The sequence below is a fragment of the Tupaia chinensis genome, unplaced genomic scaffold (genome assembly GCF_000334495.1).
Source record: "Tupaia chinensis unplaced genomic scaffold, TupChi_1.0 Scaffold142262_1, whole genome shotgun sequence".
NCBI classification, from domain to species: domain Eukaryota; kingdom Metazoa; phylum Chordata; class Mammalia; order Scandentia; family Tupaiidae; genus Tupaia; species Tupaia belangeri.
The window spans coordinates 376,950-395,740 of record NW_006202111.1 but is presented as its reverse complement, the minus strand read 5'-3'; the positions used below and the strand labels follow the sequence as shown (position 1 = coordinate 395,740).

Genomic DNA, 18,791 nt, shown 5'->3' with positions numbered 1-18,791 from the left:
TGGGTGCATTGGGATCCTTGAACTTCTTTTTTGTTTTCCCTTTAGGAGGGATATAGGTTTTCATTTCTCTTTCATAACGGGCCTTGTCCGCCTTTGCCATATCTTCAAACTTTCCTTTCTCTTTAGCAGACATGGTCTTCCACCTCTCTGAGCACTTCTGAGAAAACTCTGAGAAGTTGACTGAAGCATCTGGGTGCTTCTTCTTGTGCTCCTCCCGGCAAGTTTGCACAAAGAATGCATATGATGACATTTTGCCTCTCGGCTTCTTAGGATCTCCTTTGCCCATGTTTAGTTATCTTTCCTCCGCGAGGCACAGAGTCGCCCAGTGCCCGTCCGGCTCTCACTTGCCCCGGCGCTGTCTCTATGGAGCTCAATATATTGCAATGTCTCGACACAGGGTCTTGAGGGGACATAATGATTCTGAACCATATCCCCAAAGAACAGAGTTATTGACAGGTTTTGTGCAAGTGATCTGATCACATCTCTGTTTTTAAAGGATCACTTTTGGGGGCCCAGCAGTGGTCCACTGATAAAATGAGATGTTCTGCAAAGCCGATCCACATGGGAATGTTCTGGCTTTGCCTGTGGAGACCACCCTGAGTACTCCTGGAAGATCTCTAGACACAAACCCCGAACTTGCATGTGCCTTGATGTGGGGTGGGTGGCTGAACTGGGGGGAAATCATGATGTCAGGACCTCATGGGGGTGTTGTCTCTCTGTCTCTGTCTCTCTTTGTTGCACTCATGTGAAGCATCTGGGTGCTTCTTCTTGTGCTCCTCCCGGCAAGTTTGCACAAAGAATGCATATGATGACATTTTGCCTCTCAGCTTCTTAGGATCTCCTTTGCCCATGTTTAGTTATCTTTCCTCCGCGAGGCACAGAGTCGCCCAGTGCCCGTCCGGCTCTCACTTGCCCCGGCGCTGTCTCTATGGAGCTCAATATATTGCAATGTCTCGACACAGGGTCTTGAGAGGGGACATAATGATTCTGAACCATATCCCCAAAGAACAGAGTTATTGACAGGTTTTGTGCAAGTGATCTGATCACATCTGTGTTTTTAAAGGATCACTTTTGGGGGCCCAGCAGTGGTCCACTGATAAAATGAGATGTTCTGCAAAGCTGATCCACATGGGAATGTTCTGGCTTTGCCTGTGGAGACCACCCTGAGTACTCCTGGAAGATCTCTAGACACAAACCCCGAACTTGCATGTGCCTTGATGTGGTGTGGGTGGCTGAAGCTGGGGGGAAATCATGATGTCAGGACCTCATGGGGGTGTTGTCTCTCTGTCTCTGTCTCTCTTTGTTGCACTCATGGAAGAAATAAATACTACTAATAATAAACCTCTAAGGCTCTGTTTGACTTTTGAATGAATTAGGACAAGGATTACAATAGAGAAACAGCTATCTAAGTAGACAAGAAGTGATGGCAGTGTGGTGAGCATGGTGGCCATAGAAAAGGAGAGAAGTGGGTGAATGTGAAATATTTTAATGTCAGAATTGATGGGAGCTGGTGATTGATTATAAGTTGGAGATGAAGAATACAGTAATCAAGAATGACTCCTAGATTTTTTTCCCTGTGAGTTCCTGAATGAATTGAGGAGCCTTTAACAAAGATAGAAACTGAATCATCAAAAGACTGATAAATTCTATTACACACACATTAAAAAAATTGTGTAGCCCAAATATTCTAAGCAAGGCCAAGACACATGACTTCCTGAACAAAGTATTTTCAATTTACACCACAGGAAAAAATGTAATCTCCATAATATATGAGGAGCTCCTAGAAATTAACAACAAAAAAACCACAAATCCTCTAGAAAAATGAGCATAAGCTACAAACAGATGGTTATAAAAATTCATGCGAGTGGTTCTTAGAATAGCAAAACATTCTCAGCTCTCTCAGAAAAGAAAGGTAAATTACATTACATTGAAGCAGCATTTCTTATGGGGTTGGCAAATATCCAAAATTGTGCAAGCACACTTTGTTGCCAAAGCTGTGGGGAGAGATACTGACATTCTTCAGTGGAAGTGTAGAGTAATACAATTCTAAAGGAGGGGAATTTGGTACAATCTAGCAAAATTAAAAATAGATGAATTTATCTTTTAACCCAGCAATAACATTTTCTAAAATCTATACTAAAAGTACATCTGCACGAGTTTGAAATAATATATGCATAAGATTATTCTTCATGGTATTTTTTTAAGAGCCAGAGAATAGAAACACCCCAAATATATCTCAACAGGAGAGGCGGTGAGTAGTTAAATAAGCTATGATACATAGTGGAGTACTATGATGCTATAAACATAATGAAGAATATTTATTTGCTATAATGTGATTGCCACAATATATTATGGGAAGAAAAGTGCAGAGCAATATATATGATAGCAACATTTTGTGCAAATGAAATATTGGAGGGATAATCCAGAAACTAATAAAAAATGGTTATTTATAAAGATGGGAAGGGAGAATTGGGATCAGAGAATAGAGACTGAAAGTACACCTCTGAGTATGCTTTTGTATGCAGTTTCAACTTTAGAATCATATAATTGCTTTATTTTATTTTTAACTTTATTTATTTATCCTTTTTTTATTTCAATTTGACCAGAGGGATAGAGACAGAGATAGAGATAGAGAGAGAGAGAGAGAGAGAAAGCTGCCAGGTCCACGACTCGAACCGCAGTCAGCCATGTGGGAGTCCAGCACCCTTAACCACCAAGCCACCTGCCGGCCCCCATATAATTGTCTTATATATTCAAAAAGTAAATAAACCGAAAAAGCAATCCCTAAAACTGAAAACAGATGAAAATTTAAAATATAAGAATATATGAGATTGGTCACATAAACAAAAAAAGATTTATTTTAGATGACTTTTGCACACAAAGTTTTGTTCTTCCTTGGTGGAAAATATTCTAAGAAAAAAACAAATAACAAAGAACTCTTAAACTTCATTCCATGCTTTTATTGCTAGTACTAATGCTGGCATTATGAAAGTACTTTGTATATTTTATATCATAAAGCAAATAGGTTCAGTTTAAGAAGTAATAAAAAAGTAAAATTGAAGTTAAAAAATCAAATGTTTAAATTAAATCTGCAAGCTACAAGAGTTCTTTCTTTTTTTGGGGGGGGGGGGGGGGGCGGTGCCTGCGCTCACCAGAAAGACAGAGACAGAGAGACAGAAAGCGAGAAATCACCCCCAAGAAGGATGGCCACACCACAATCCCTTCTCCTCCATTCTTCTCTTAGGATCTTGGGCATGCACTCACCCACGCTCTGCGTGAGTTTAAGCCACCAGGTCCAGGACTCGAGCCGTGATCGACTACATTGGGAGTCCAGAGACATAGCCATTACACCAACTGCTGGTCCCGAAGCTACAAGAGTTCTTAAGATGTCAATAATCTTCCTGAAGAATATAAACAAGCTGAACAACTTGAAGCTGTGGGTGGATCTCTGAGTGGAGAGAAAAGACTTCTTCAGTGGACCAGGCATGATGAATCCTCAGGCCAGTTCTGTAAAGCTGATGACATGCAGTACCCTGATGCTGAACATGTAGATTGCTCCTTAATCATGGGTGTTGCGTGGGTTATGAGGTATCAGATGTGTGGGTTATAAGGTATAAGATGTTTGGAAGATATGGAAAATCATTATCTATGAATAAAACTCTTGAATCACAGATGATTAAAAGACCTTTGAATATTCTGGCCTCACTGTTAAGGGAAACAAGTGAACAGAACACTTCTTGTGGTTGGTTAGAAAGTCTCTGTATCAAAGAGCATTCTATGGGGACCAGCAGTTGTTGTAATGGCTATGTCACTGGACTCCCATGTAGTCAACTGTGGTTCGAGTCCCAGTGGCTTAAACTCACGCCCTATAGCAAAAACCTCACCCCCCCCCAAAAAAAAGCATTCTACAGATGTATACCCAGATGACATGCAAGTATAAATGTGCAGCTGAATGCAAGGTAGCTTTTACAAGATACTGTTTGGAAAAGAAACAGGAATACACATTACGGAATTTCATCAGTGGTTTGACAGGATTTGGACTGAAGGGAAGGTCCAAAAAGGCTCAAGAAACTATTTAATAAAGTCTTTATCTAAAATACAGCCATTCACCGAGCACCCAGATTTTGCAGTGGTTCACTAAAAGTGAAGTTCGAGATTCAGAAAACAAAGTATTTTATGAAGTCTAATAATTTTGTTTACATTTTGATGAAATTCTTTTTTTTCCCCCTTGAGCTGGAAAAAGAAGTAAACTAGCTAAAGGCAGACTGTAGGTGGCACTATGGAACTGTTTCAAAAATTATAAATTGTCTTGGTTGATTTAAATGATGACTGTGAGAAAAGCTTCAGACTGTATTTGGGCACTGTTCTGAAGATCTTGTTTTCAGAGAAATTGATAGCAAAATATGCCAGAAAATGGGCCCAGTTATGAATTCTGTCTCACCAGACAAGAGATAGTATCATTGTTCAATGCGTTTGGAAGAATTTCCACAAGTATGAAAGAACTGGAAAACTTCAGGAGCTTGCTGCAATTGTTCATTTAAAAATCATTTCAAAAGTGCCTGTTTCTGGATGATAGAGGCCAAAGAGGAAGTTTGTCCACTAATAAATAGCAATGCTACTCTGAAACGAAAACTTTTACATAAAGTTCTTCTATTCAAGAATAATTATATCATTTTAAGTAGACAGTTTTATTTTGTAATTGTGTTGGGTTTACATATATATTACTGTGAGTCAATAATGTGGCACATATTCTAAAGTTTAATACTGAAACAGAATGATAATTTTTAAAAATGAATACAATTTAAAAATTTACAGGGAACATTAATAGTAAATGACAGACAATAGAAGACAAGATTAGAGAACGTGAAGACATAAAAATAGAAACTGTTTAAAATGAAGCACACAAAAAAAAGATGAAAAAAGAAAGATCAGAGCGAAACTGATCTGTGTGACACGTCAAGGGGTTTAACACACGTGCCACTGAAATTTCAGAAGAGTTTTGGCAGAGAAAACTAAGAAATAAAAGCTAAAAAAATTTCCAAATTTGGAAGCTTGGTGAAATGCAGACAAAATAAAGGTAAAGAACAACCAAGTCAAGGTACATTATAATCAAGCTACTAAAAACCAAGAATGAAGAAGAATATTCTAAAAGCAGTCAGATACCAGAAGACACTTTATAACTATAGCTGAGAATGGCAAAATATGGCCCATGAGTCCAATCTGGATTGCCTCTTACTGCTGTAAATAAAGTTTTATTGGAACATAGCCATATGCACTCATTTGCATATTTGCTATGGCTGTTTCTTTGCTACAATGACAGAGCTGAGTAGTTGAACAGAGACCACATGACTTGTAAAGCTTAGAAGATTCACTTTATGGCTTTTAACAAAAATGTTTGCCATGTCTGGATTAGAAGAACAAAGAAAATTTGTAGGTAGTAGAGACTGTGGTAATCATCCCATTTTGAAAAATACAATCACTTCAGGACTTTTTCAACTTTTGGTTTCTAGTTAAAATGTGGCCAGTAGAGTTGCAGAAATTTCAATTAATAGGAGTAAATAATAATAGTGTTGCTTTCTAGGCTAAATCCAGACAGGTTAGACTCTCCTGGTTTGCAAGGGCTCCTGGAAAAGACACTTAGGTGCTTTCAACTCACATATTCATCACTCTAAAGAAGTTCTTTAGGAAATGTCACCTAAATGCCTGACCCTATATCTTACGCTTGCCGCGGAAGTGGGGAATAACGCTAGTTTGTCTCTGAGTTACAAATCCACTGAGAAGTTCTTTTTAGCTTTTCCTTCTCTCATATCTCTATTGTTTCCTTTTTCCATTAGACTTTAGGTCTCAAATGACAGCCTTAGGTTTCAAATACTATTATCTCCATGTACCAGCTCCATCTTTTAAACCCTTTCTTCATAATCAATCTTTTTTTATCAAAAGAATGTCCTAACACACTAATAAAAGTCCACAAGTATGAAGCAGAGGGGCTAAATTTATATTCTGCAGACTTCATTGCAATTAAACAGCAGTGATTTTGATGTGAATAATATGAAATTGTGAACAGCTTATTACCTATCAAACCTGGAGGAGTTCTGGATGCTACTCATTGTTTTGCTGAGCAGCAGAAACCACATTTTTTCGGAAGAGGAAATTGGTTTTTAATAAAATAAAAAGCAACTGGGAGTGAGCATGTGATAGGCTGATGGATATTCTGGGATGAGCAGGAGATTGGATATGTGATTCCAGAGCACCCTCTGAGGAGAACCCAGTCCCAGTTTAATTCACTTGATCCAGACAATCACCAGTGAACTTCACATAAAGTGCCCCTTTGCTTCTTACAGCCTCAGACAACACTTGGAGAAAAACAAGGCCTTATGGAAATTATCTCACTCACGTTGTTCAAAAACTCACTTTGGGACCAGCAGTTAGCATAATGGCTATGTCGCTGGACTCCCACGTAGTCGACCATGGTTCGCGTCCCGGACCCGGTGGCTTAAAACTCACGCCAGGCGCGTGTGCGTGCATGCCCAAGATCCCGAGAGGAGAATGGAGGAGAAGGGATTGCGGCTTGACTATGCCCCCTGGGGGTAGATTTCTCGCTTTCTGTCTCTATGTCTCTCTCTCTCTGTCTGGCGAGTGCACATGCCCTATGGCAAAAACCTCTCAAAAAAAAAAAAAAAAAAAAAGAAGATGAAGCTGTTTTCGTGCAAGACTTTTTAAAACGGGCTTTAGATCTCGGGGAAAGATCCTTGGGAAAAGGACCCTCCTCTTCACTTCTGCCTAACGTCCAGCACTGCTGCGGTACTTTTTAAAGACATGGATTGCATTTTGGGGAGGGACTCTGTCCATGATATCATCACAAATACTAGTGTAGTCCCGTGTACGTGTGGACTGGAAATAGTGCACACTCACAGTGTGCACTTAACTGGAACTGAGCGCCTGCTGGTGCCACCTCACAGCAAAAGGGAAGTAATAGCAACTGCTTTTGACATATGTTAAAGGCCTCTGAGAGGGATGAACAGAGTATAACTAAACATACAAGGAGGAATGAGACATACAGAATTTTGTATGGATTGCCTAGTGTGGAATATCACAGACTTCCTCAAGATGACAGGTGAGAAGGGGCCTGGAAGTTTATGCTAACAAGCATTGAGGGACCTTACGCTTCCAAAAATCCCGTTAATGAAAGGGAAATTTGTGGCACACACTTACTCCCCTGGAAACTTGGGCATAATCTCCTCTGAATTTGGACTGATACTCTGGGAGAGGCAATTTGCCAAGAAGAATTTCCCCCATCAAATCAGAAACTTGATGTCTTCAGGTGGTGCAGCATCATCATTATGTGACAAGGATTCTGACTTGGGGCCAGACCCAATTCTGACCTGTTTCAAGAGTGACAACTTTTTGGGACCAGCAGGTGGCATGGTGGTTAAGGTGCTGGATTCCAAATGGCCGACTTCTTTTTGAGTCCTAGATGCAGTGGCTTGAAAATCACACTGGGTATGTGTGCTTGTGTGCCCAAAATCCCAAGAAAAGAATGGATGAGAAGGGACTGCAGTGTGACTATCCCCCCGGGCAGTGATTTCTCACTTTCTCTCTCTCTCTCTCTGGCAAGCACATGTACCCCATAGCAAAAATCTAAAAAAAAAAAAAAAAAAAAGCAAGTGACTTTTGGAGTCCAAAAACATGTAGAGGCTGGGAGATGGGTAAAACGTACAGAAGGCCCTGTACTAGGGATCACCAGTGGCTCCAGAGTTATGAATGCTTCTACGTCTGTGGTCAATGGCCCAGGAACACTTGGACTAGAACTGGTCATGCCATGGTGGTGCAGAATATGTGCCTGAACACACACTCAGGAGGGAAAAAGCCTCTGTGAGTGTTGATGTAAGAGAAGCTGTTGCAGGGGGCAATGCAAAGAGGGGAGACAGAAGGGACATCAGCAAAACATGTTTGATTGGAATGAGGGGTGGAGACTCACAGCATGAGAAGTGGGAAGTTCCTCTGGAATTCTTGCTCTGAGTAAAGTTAATATGAAATAGAAAGTAGGGGTTAGGGTGGTCTTAAAGACTCCTAAAAATAGTGCCCGATCACAATGAGCCACTGGAAGTGCAACTTGAGCCTTAAGTGTAGGTAGCTGTGCAGCTTATCTCATAGTTTGATGTTATAGACTCCTGAGGTTGTAGATAGTTGGACCTCTCTACACTCAGAGGTTCATAAGGATCTAGGGTCCTCACAAACCACCATATCTATTTCTCCTTACAAATATGGGGGAGATTAGCAAAACAAGTTGGCCATAGCATCAAAAAACCACCCTCTGGTGCTGGGAAAAATCTAGTGCAATGTGACAGACAAGATGTACAACAACATGAGTATTCTCAGCTTCTTATTCTTTCTGTTTTATCCTCTGACAAGACTCCTGTAATTGACAGCTGGAGCTCTTGGTACTTGATACAGGAGAATGGACAAAGAAGCTGAAAGAAGCTTGAACTGAGCCGTATTAGAAGGTTCTTCTTATAGGAGAGAAAAAAGAATACACCCAAGAGAATGGGAGAGTGAGAGAACAAGGGTCAAGTTTGGGTGCATTTGGGGAACAAGCAAAGATACCAGTAGCGACAACCATGCCATAATGTGAGATCAAGAAGGAGGGGAGAGAAGTTTTAAGATGTTTTACTCTGTGCTCATAATGTAAACCCCTTTAGAGTTTTCTCAGAGACTGCAATAAAAACTAAATTGCTTTTTAATTCTTTTTGGCTAGTGGATGTGTTTCTTTTGAATGTGATATCCTGCTGAGATGGGCCACAAGGCAGTTCAGCTTCATACAAATTATATTTGGGGGTTATTGTCTGCGCCTTTGGACCTAGGGTATAGCAGTCAGCTATACCTTGTTTTAGATCATTGTTTTAGAACTGAGTCAAGCAAGCCTGTTCACTAGGTTTATAGTACAGAAATACACCAGCTATATAAAATACGGGTAAATTAGACATCAGATAGAGGAAATGGCACAAACTATTCAAAATCACAATTTTAGTGAGAATGTGACATTTGAATTTAGGTGTACCTGATGGAGACCTATGTCTATACAGCAAAGGGTCTTCTCTCCAAATGGGCTGGTGAAATTGGGATAAAGATGCTTCCCAGCAGAGAAGACAAAGGCAGGAAGCAGAAGAGTATACTGGGGTTACTTTCTCTTACTATGTGGCAGTTTCCTTCAGTATTCTAGTAGGGCGACGGGGAAGCCACCTAGCCCCCTTTTGGTGGGAATGGATCCACAAAACAAATGCCAGGACACTGCATTTAGAGGACCCGGCCTTGTAATCCAGCTAGGTGACCAAAGTTCTCTCTGTCCTCTGCCCCTTATCTTCTCTCTCCTTCATTTTCCTGAGACTAGACCCTTTGCCTGTCTTCCCTTATCTCATTTCCCACAGAATTCCTGAAATAATCAGGTTCTGAATCTGATATACCAATGTCTCCTCCCTATATGTTCAAGTCCTGTTCCTGGTCCACTCCCCCAGTACCCACCTACCCTTGGCTCTCAAATGTCTGACCTGAAACTTGACTGGATCGACCACACCCCTTGATTTCTGCACCTGTTTCCCATGATCTTTTGCTCTTCTCCAATAATTTCTCCTCCCTGTGGGCTCAGATCCCCTGGGTTCCCTGCAGACTTCATGGCCAGTGGCTCTGGGCAGCATGATATAGCTTATGCTGAAAGCCTTGACATACGTGGTACCCTCAACAATAGTGGCAAAGGGCTTTGTATGATGGCATAAGCCAGCTCTTACTGTGTGTGAGCTGTTGAATGTAAGCTTAAGGACTGATACACTGGATGGAGACAGGGCCAGTCTTTGTAGGTAGAAGACAGGGACCCACCTGAAAAGTGAGAGAACTGGCAAGATGAAGTCTTCAGTGTGATGTGCTGGTCCATTACTTGTGAAGTCATGGACCCAGCAGAAGCCCACAAGCCATGCCAATCTTTCCTGACTGTAGCAGAACTCTCCTGGGAAGGATGAAAGCAGGGCTGAACCCAAGCCCTGAGACTATGCCTGCTGTAGCACATTCAGAAATTTGTGCTGTGTAAGCTCAACCATTTTTGTGTTTCCTGTCTGCTTACAGTTTTCCTATAGTTTACTTTTAATAAAGTATTTTCATAAATACCAGCCCCCTTTGGCTATGCTTAGGAAAAACAGGAAAAGCATTTCTGTCCTCCCCTGAGACACAGTCGCAGGATTAGCCAAAAGTGTTATTAACTATGTGTGGGGCTCATGGTGGAGGTTTGAGTGACAGCAAAGATGACAGTCCCATACCTGAGCTTTATTTTCTAAAAGTAACCATTCAATTCTAGTTGAATTCTATTAAATGATTCATTTTATAAAAATACAATGCTCTTTTTAAATTAAATGATTCATTTTAGAAAATACTGTGTTTTTTTAAATGGGTTAATACATTAGTATTGGAATATCATTTTTTTAATGGCCAGAGGTCATGTTCACTCAGCAGAGAGAAACAGAGACACAGAGCGAGGGAGTAGAATGGGACATAGCACTCCTCCATAGGGTGTGGTCACATTGTAGTCCCTTTTCTTCTATTTTTTCATCCTGTTGCAATTTGGGGCACATGTGTCTGGAGTGTTTTTCAAGCTGTTTGGGCCAGGATTTGAACTGTGGTCAGCCATGTGGTATCTGGCTCCCTTAACCACTAGGCTACCTGAATGGTCTGGAAAATCAAACTTTTTTTCTGAGAGATTTTTGCTATAAGGCACATGTGCTTGCAAGAGAGACAGAGAGACAAAATGAGAAATTGTCCCCTGTGGGGATGGCCACACCACAATCCATTCTCTTCTTGAGAATTTGGACATGCATGAACACATGCTCAGCATGAGTTTCAAGTCTGGCCTAGACTCGAACCATGGTCATCTACGTGAGAATTCAGTATCTTAACCACTATGCCATCTGCTGGCCCCAGAAAATCAAATTCCTAATGGCTGTGTAATAGTTTATTATATTGGCAATGCTTTAGATTATTTAGACATTGTACTGTTGGACATTTAGGGTATTCACAACTTATTTCTGTTTTTTTTTTTTTGAGAGGTTTTTGCTATAGGGCACGTGTGCTTGCCAGAAAGACAAAGAGAGACAGAGAGACAGAAAGCAAGAAATCACCCCCCAGGGGGATGGACACACCACAATCCCTTCTCCTCGCGGGATCTTGGGCACGCATGCGCATGAGCCTGGCGTGAGTCTAAGCCACTGGGACCAGGACACAAACCGCTGTCGCCTACATGGAAGTCCAGTGACATAGCCATTATGCTAACTGCTGGTCCCTGGTTTCTGTTTTAACAGCAGTAAGACCAGCATAGGCCAAGCAGTTCTTCAGTGCCACAAGTGTTTTCCTGGGCCCGCCTCATTCTTTATCACTATAGCACACAATCACGAATACGCTGAGGTAAAACATTCACTGTCCCTGAACCATCAGAATACCAAACACTCACCCATACCTAACTCTTCTCTATTTCTACTCCCCAGATTTATTTGTTCTTTCAACTTCATTTTTGGATTCTGATCGCTTGGCTTTTCCAATTTACTAGTGCCACTTTTAATTAGGATGCTACTGCCTAGGTGCTGACTGCTTGCTACTCTGATGTCATCTGTAAATATATTAAACCCAACTTTTCTTCCTTCTTCTCCATTCCCCCTCCACTTCTCAAATAGGGAAACGAGTTGTTGCACTCAGTGTATGTCTGAGCACTGGCGCTGAGTAGTCACGGGAGTTGCTCACACTTCTAACCCTTCCACCCAAGTGCCAGCAGCTTACCATTTCACCTGTGATCCGCTGCAGTGTTACTCAGAGTTAGAAATAATATTCTAGATCACGTACTGTAGTCCCCTAACAGATTATGAAAATGATTTAGTCAAGGTCTCTGAATTAAATGACAGAAACAAACTTTTATTTAGGTCTCCTGAAATCTACTATGTGTGTGCTGGAGAGTTCTGAATGAGGGAATGGGACTTGGTGGTTCTTGTTAAAGTACCAGTATTTCTTTAACAAATGTGTTAAGCATCTATTTGCTATTATGGGCCAGGCACTATTTCAGGTGCTGGGGATTCCGCGATGGTGGGTGCAGGGGAGACAAAAATCTCTGCCCTAATGGAACGTTCATTCTCAAAACCCAAGTAGTTGGCCTCACCATCTTGGAAAAACTCCCAGTGACCCGTGTAGGAGCGGCTAGGTCCCCTCTGGGAGGAAATCCCATCCTTTCTCAGCTCGCGTGCTCACGTGAGAGCTGATTTACTGCAGAAGCCGGAGGGAGGCAGGCGCCTCCGTAGTGCCCTCCCCGCGCCTCTGCACCGCCATGCCCACCGCGGCGGCTCCAGGGCGCCACCGCGCGCCAGCTCCGGTCTAGGATGATTCGCGCCGGCCTTCCTCACCCTCTCGGCGTTCCTGCGGACCGCTGGAGGGCAGGGAAGCAGGACGCCGCGGTAGCGCAGTCCTAGGAGAAAGGGATGCGGGCTGCTGGAAATACCCAGACTGAGGGAAGGACGACCTCTCTGCCCGGCTTGAGGTTTAAGCAGCAAACTGCTCTCTCGTGCTTGTCGATTAAACATCGCAGCCGCACGCCCTTTCCAGCCTCGGCTGAGGCCACTGCAGCGTCCCCTCCCCTCCTGCCCCACCCTCTAGCCCAGACTCCAGAGCCCCACTGCAGCCTCCCAGCCGTCCTCCCTTTTTCTTCTCCACTTCCTGGTTACCATGGTGACACACGTCATTTACGTGCCGTGCGTCGCCTTGGAAACAGGGGAGCATCCGCGGCGCCGGGGGAGACCCGCCCCTGCCGCTCCAGCCTCACTCGCGGGCGCTGCCCGTTAATGGCCGGGGGGGAGTCCCCAGACCGTGCGCTTCTGATCTCGGCTTCAACCCGGGCTGGTCCACAAGTACCTCTGTGACCCAAGAAACTGGCGAGCGCTCGATGATCGGGGCGCTCGGGTGGCGGCGCTGACAGGGGCGCAAACCCGGAGGTGAAGTCGGGCAGGGCGCTTTTGCCCGGGGCGAACATTAGAGACGCCGACTCTGGGACCCTCCCGGGTTCTCGTCCCACTGCTTCTTCCCGGACTCCGCGGATCCTGCCTGCGCCTGGTCTCCCCAGGTCGGCTCCTGCCACTCTCCGGAGCACCCCCTTCCCTCTGCTCCTCCTTGGGACCTCTCCCCCTTTACCTCCTCCCCCACCCGGAGGCCGGGCAGGACGCGACCCAGAGCCGCCACCGCCCGCTTCTGCCATTCAATGGAGGACGGTCTGCTGGAGATCATGACCAAGGACGGCGGCGACATGCCAGCGCCTCTGGAGGTGTCCACTGTGCCGGCCGTGGGGGACGTGATCTCCGGGGAGTACAACGGCGGCATGAAGGAACTGATGGAGCACCTGAAGGCCCAGCTGCAGGCCCTGTTTGAGGACGTGAGGGCCATGCGGGGTGCCCTGGACGAGCAGGCCTCGCACATCCAGGTGCTCTCGGACGACGTGTGCGCCAACCAGCGGGCCATCGTCTCCATGTGTCAGATTATGACCACGGCGCCCCGCCAGGGCAGCCTGGGCGTGGTCGGCGGCAAGGGGAACTTCCCGGGAGCCCCCGAAGAGCCGGAGACCCCTTCTCCTGGAATCGGGGACAACGACTTGCTGGATCGCGATCCCGTGGACGAGGAGGACGACGACGAAGAAGAGAAAGAGATGCCCAGCCCCGCCACACCCACCAGCCACTGTGAGCGCCCCGAGAACCCCTGTGGTGGTCTCCTTGCCGGGGACGCGTCACTTGTGGAGCCCCTCGACCTGCCCGACATTACCCTGCTGCAGTTGGAGGGCGAGGCCTCCCTGTGAGGGGACTTCGCCAGGGCACTACCTTCCCGGGCTGGCTTTGGGTTTCCAAGTGCATGACGCGAGGGGACTGAACCGCGCGGTGCGGCATGCTTCGCTCCGACCGCTGCTCTTGCTGGTGGAGCAGAGAGACTCCCTGGAGGGAGGAAGAATTTGTAGGTGAAGGAATTTGGGAGCATCACGAATTCTTTCTGCTCAACCAAGAGAGTCATTGCAAACTGCGGAAAGGTGAGGTTCCGGGAGAGGACGCGCCCGACTCTGGACTCCCATCCACCCTTACCCTGTCCTTTCCCCTCTCCAGACAACAGGAGAACTCCTGAATTGTGTAAATAAAATTCTGCTTTTTCTATTCTGAAAAAGGACTTATCTAGGACCATGGCAAATAATCTCTAACGATTTACCTAGAAATTAAAGAATTGGGGGTATTCTGTTCTGGCAACAGGAAATTTACCCTTCTGCTGAAATCCAAGCTATTCAGTGTTCTGCAGGAGCGTCTCCCCCTCACAGATCTCTGCGACTGCTGATTGGTAAAGGAAGCTTGAGGAGGGAACTGCAGCCCTAGGAATCTGGGTGAATGGGGTTCCAAGGGCCCCGGCTGGGAGGAGCTGGCTGTGAATGTGCATGAAGATGTAATAGCTCAACCTCTAGGATTTTGCATGCAGAGCTGATCCTGCCTTGTCACTGACTTCATCTGGGATTGCTTTTCCACTCACTGGGGTTCAGAGAACAAAGCCCAGTTCACAGGCAGAGACTCGGGTGTGCTCAGCCACAGCCCAGATTTAGGGGACATTTGAGGGACTATTGGGGGCCGCAGCCAAAAACTCTCTCCTGGCTACACCTGCTTAACTTCAGTTCTTTTTCTGTCAATGTGTCCCTGCCCGCTGCCTCTTGGTGTTGCCTCCATAATGTCTCATGTGTGTTTTGTGTGTCCACTGGCGTAGTAGCGTGTGAGCCCTGAGGGGCAGGGCTTGTGGCTCTGGTGTTAGGTTCAGGGGCTGCAGACCCTTCTGTGAGCCCCAGGCTATCATGGCGCTTTCCTCTCTCCTCCCCCACCCCCCAACCAGGGCATGAAGCATGTGCTGTCCTGGGGTTCCTAAACTGATGTGCCTCCCTCCCACCCCAAGTGATGACTTTGTGTGCCCCTCCCCTTCCTTTGTGTACTCCCTCTCAATGCTTTCCTTGGTGTTAACCTGAATAAAAGGCGTCATCTCCCTTCCTTGCTGACTGGTACTAGGGGATGTCAGGGTGGGGTTTCTGGGACCACTGCATGGACCAGGACTTAGTGGGAACTGGCAGGACTGTGCCTTCTCTCCTCTTTCACTGTCTCCCGGTCCCATCTTTCCCTGTCTCCAGTTCCAAGGAGTTGATTGCCCCTGCTCTGGCTGGGACAGCATTGCAAACTCTGCCTGGTTTCCCTTCAATCCTGGACCTTGACCTCAAGCTGAACTGGTGAAGAAGGGGACATGTGTTGAGACTCAACAAGGGTTTCTAGTAGCCAGAATTTCACATGTGCAAGAGACACAGTGAAGCATCTGGCTCTTGGGAGACGATTTCCAAATCTGGGTCCTGGAATGTCAGGCATGACACCTGTTCCATGGGAGGAGCGGGGTGGGGGTATCATTCTGGAGGGATTACCGGGGCTCTCTGTGAGCAGAGTGACACATCACAGAGGAAACCACAATAGCTGCCTCAGGCCTCTAGTGGAGAATTCCTGTGAGGTGTTTCCCGGAGAGAGAGCTTAGACTGAAATGGGCTCTCCGCTCTCGTCTGCTCCCTTGGGCAATGGAGATTTCCCAAGGCTGCTCTTGATCAACATTTGAGATGAAATAAACTGGGGTGGTGGTGGTGATAGTGTGTGTATGTGTGTGTGTGTGTGTGTGTGCTGGCTATAGTTGCTGCAGTATGGTGGAAAGAACTAGAGGCTCAGATTTGGGCTTAAATCTCAGTTCCGACACTAAATCAACTGTTTAAGACTTAGTTTCTGGATGTGTAAAATGGGGGTGAGAAGTTATTAGGGAAAAATATACAGAACCCCTAGGAAGTCTTGTGCAAATGTTAGTTTCTTTATAGTTTTCTTGGGCTGTAGGGGTGGTGGTAACTGGCTCCTATAGGAAAACAATACCACCCCAAGAACATTCTAGAAATTATTTTATCTTTCCCTATCTAAATTTATGCTTCTGGATAGAATTAAGGAAAAGGAAAGGAGGATTGTGAGATCCCTGAGCTAGCCATATAGCCTTGGACAAAAAGGTTGTGGGGGTTAGCCCTATACACACAGGATGACCAGAGGAAGTCTTGAATTATGCAGTGGTTGGAGAATGCATGTTGGGGGTTCTAAAGAGGATAACGAGAGGACTAGGAATAGGTTCCCATTATAGTTCCAGTATTCAGCACTAATAACTATAATGATAGCTACCATTTATTGGGCACTTGCTGTGTGCCAGACGCTATGCCCTATTTTCCAATAACGGTAGGAAGTAGGCACTAGTATTATTTTTACGTAACTGTTCAGAAACAGACTCCAATACTTGCTCAAGGTCACAGGCAAGCACTTGGCAGAACTAGGACTTAACCCTGGATCTGTCTGTCTCAGCATACCTCCTTGATTGTTTAGGGTATTGACAGTCACAGACCATATGTCTTGGTCTGTCACAATTGAAACAATTTCCTTTTGATTTTTGTTGTATAATTTCCATTAATGTAGCTGCTAAAGCCATACCTTGGATTCGTGGTCCCCCAATGTCCTGACATAGTCTAATAAAAGTATTTACTGCCCACCCCCCCTTTCTTTTTCGGAGCAATAGTTGTTTTACAAGAGACATTAGCATTTTTAAAGGCCAATTGTTTTAATAAAATTTGTCTTGTCTCTTGATTAAAGACTATTCGTGATATGGCCTGTGACAAGCGGGAAATAAAATTTTGATATAACTCACTAGGTCTCTGTCATATACTAGAGAGCCCTAGATAAGAACCATTTTAATTTTTCTCTTAATCAGATCTTCAGAGAAGGAGAATCCTTTATTTCTCCAATCAAGAGCTAAGAGTCCTGAAAAAGGAAATAATCTTAATTTTCATTACTTTTTATCTTCTCAGTTGGAACAAGAAGTTGCAGTTCAGATTTTGGTTAGTGACCCTTCTCAGAGTCCAGTAGGTGGTAATTCAATAATAGCACCAAGTGATGGCTTTCTGGACTGCCTTCTTGAGAGGAAGGTGATACATTCAGGTAGTTACTCCCTTCATTCTTGTGCTTTCTTGTTCCTTATAGCTCAGATTCTCCAGAGTCTGACTTCAATCTCAAGGTCAGCCTAACCCTTTAGCCTCTGTAAAGGTTCTGATTGAGTTCTCTAACCCTTGACTCCATCTCAATTTTCTTCCTATGCCCACTGTCCTAAATGTGTCCCAGTCCCTTAGCTAGGGCTTTCTAGAATTTCTCTAGCTATTCCCCCCAAGTCCTAATAATAAAAAATCACCCCAGAAAGAGCTATTCTTCAGCCTTCTTCAGTCACCTACACCAGCATCTCACAGGGATCCACATAGGTTGGTCTCCCACATCCTTCACTCTGTCCTCCCCATTTCCCACTTTTGCCTTTCTTCTTTGGAATGTTCCTGATGAAGTTCACGTGGGATTCCTAAGGGGACTCATGTGCAGGGGTCACTATTGAATTTCATGGGGCCACAGTCCCCTGAAATCAAATGCAATATCTTAAAACTGTTCTCTTGAGAGGGTTCATGGTTTCAACTTAATCTGTTAAAAGTACAAGTTAAATTTAAAAAGTAGGAATTGCTGAGATGAAGGATAATGGGACTTAATTTCTTTTTTTTTAATTGCTAAAGTGTTTATACAGAGAGACAGAGAGAGAAGGAGAGACAGAGAGAGAAGGAGAAGGGAAAAAGCACTTCCCAGTGGGATATAGTCATTCTGCAAACCCATCTCTCCATTTATCCATCTGGGCATTCACATACACATGTCCCACACGTTTTTTCAAGCCACTGGGGCCAGGATTCAAACTGTGGTTGACCACATAGGATCTAGTTCCTTCAACCACTAGGCTATGAGGCCAGCCCAAGTACTGAGACATTTTAACTTAAAAAATACCAGGGCCAGCAGGTGGCATGGTTGAGGGTGCTGGACTTCTACATGGCTGACCATGGTTCGAGTCCCAGACCTGGCAGCTTGCTTTCTCACTTTCTCTCTCTCTCACTCTGTCCCTCTCTGGTCAAATAAAATAAATAAATAAATAAATGGATAAATAAAGTTGAATAATTATTTTTAAAAAATACCAAAGAAGAAATGACCCTGCCCAAACCTGGCACTCTTAGTACCCTTGCCTCTTGGGGCCTCTAGTCTAGTTCCCACAATAAACTAAATCTTCATAAAAATCTGATTACTCACCATCTATTTAACAAATTCAAGTTATATTGATTTCCATACTAAAAGCTCTGCTTCCCATTACTTTCTTTCTTTTTTTTTTTGGAGAGGTTTTTGCTATAGGGCGTGTGCGCTCGCCAGACAGACAGAGAGACAGAAAGCGAGAAATCACCCCCCAGAGGGGATGGTCACACCACAATCCCTTCTCCTCCATTCTCCTCCCGGGATCTTGGGCATGCACGCACACGTGCCCGGAGTGAGTTTTAAGCCACCGGGTCCGGGACGCGAACCACAGTCGACTACGTGGGAGTCCAGCGACATAGCCATTACACTAACTGCTGGTTCCCCCCATTACTTTCAAATCTGCTGGTATTTGGAGTTTGCCAGAGCACTGGTGTGGTATTAGAGAGGAGGAAATGCCCCCCACCCAAAGCTTTGTGAGGTTCTTTACATCTGGGCTGCACAATGCTGCATCCCAGCTCTTTCAGTTTCTTGTACTCCCATCTCTCATTGGTCTAAGGGGCCCTTAATCCCCAAATAAACACACACACAGCTTCACAGTAA

At 44.7% G+C, this 18,791-nt stretch overlaps 2 protein-coding genes and 1 pseudogene across 2 annotated transcripts in view; 2 read left to right on the top strand and 1 right to left on the bottom strand.

Moving 5' to 3' along the window:
- The window catches only part of ASB8 (ankyrin repeat and SOCS box containing 8), a 30,009-nt gene extending 20,340 nt beyond the window's left edge, over positions 1-9,669 (bottom strand). The window contains exon 1 of the mRNA XM_006163458.3: positions 9,588-9,669. The gene's annotated coding sequence lies outside the window, so the exon portion shown is untranslated. The remainder of the gene's footprint in view (positions 1-9,587) is intronic.
- LOC102490570 (ERO1-like protein alpha) lies at positions 1,107-4,541 on the top strand (annotated as a pseudogene).
- A 3,582-nt stretch (positions 9,670-13,251) lies between the features above and the next one.
- On the top strand, positions 13,252-15,065 carry CCDC184 (coiled-coil domain containing 184). Its single transcript, XM_006163455.3, has one exon. The coding sequence runs from the start codon at positions 13,274-13,276 to the stop codon at positions 13,859-13,861; it is 588 nt and encodes a 195-aa protein (XP_006163517.1). The 5' UTR covers positions 13,252-13,273; the 3' UTR covers positions 13,862-15,065.
- The last annotated feature ends 3,726 nt before the right edge of the window (positions 15,066-18,791 follow it).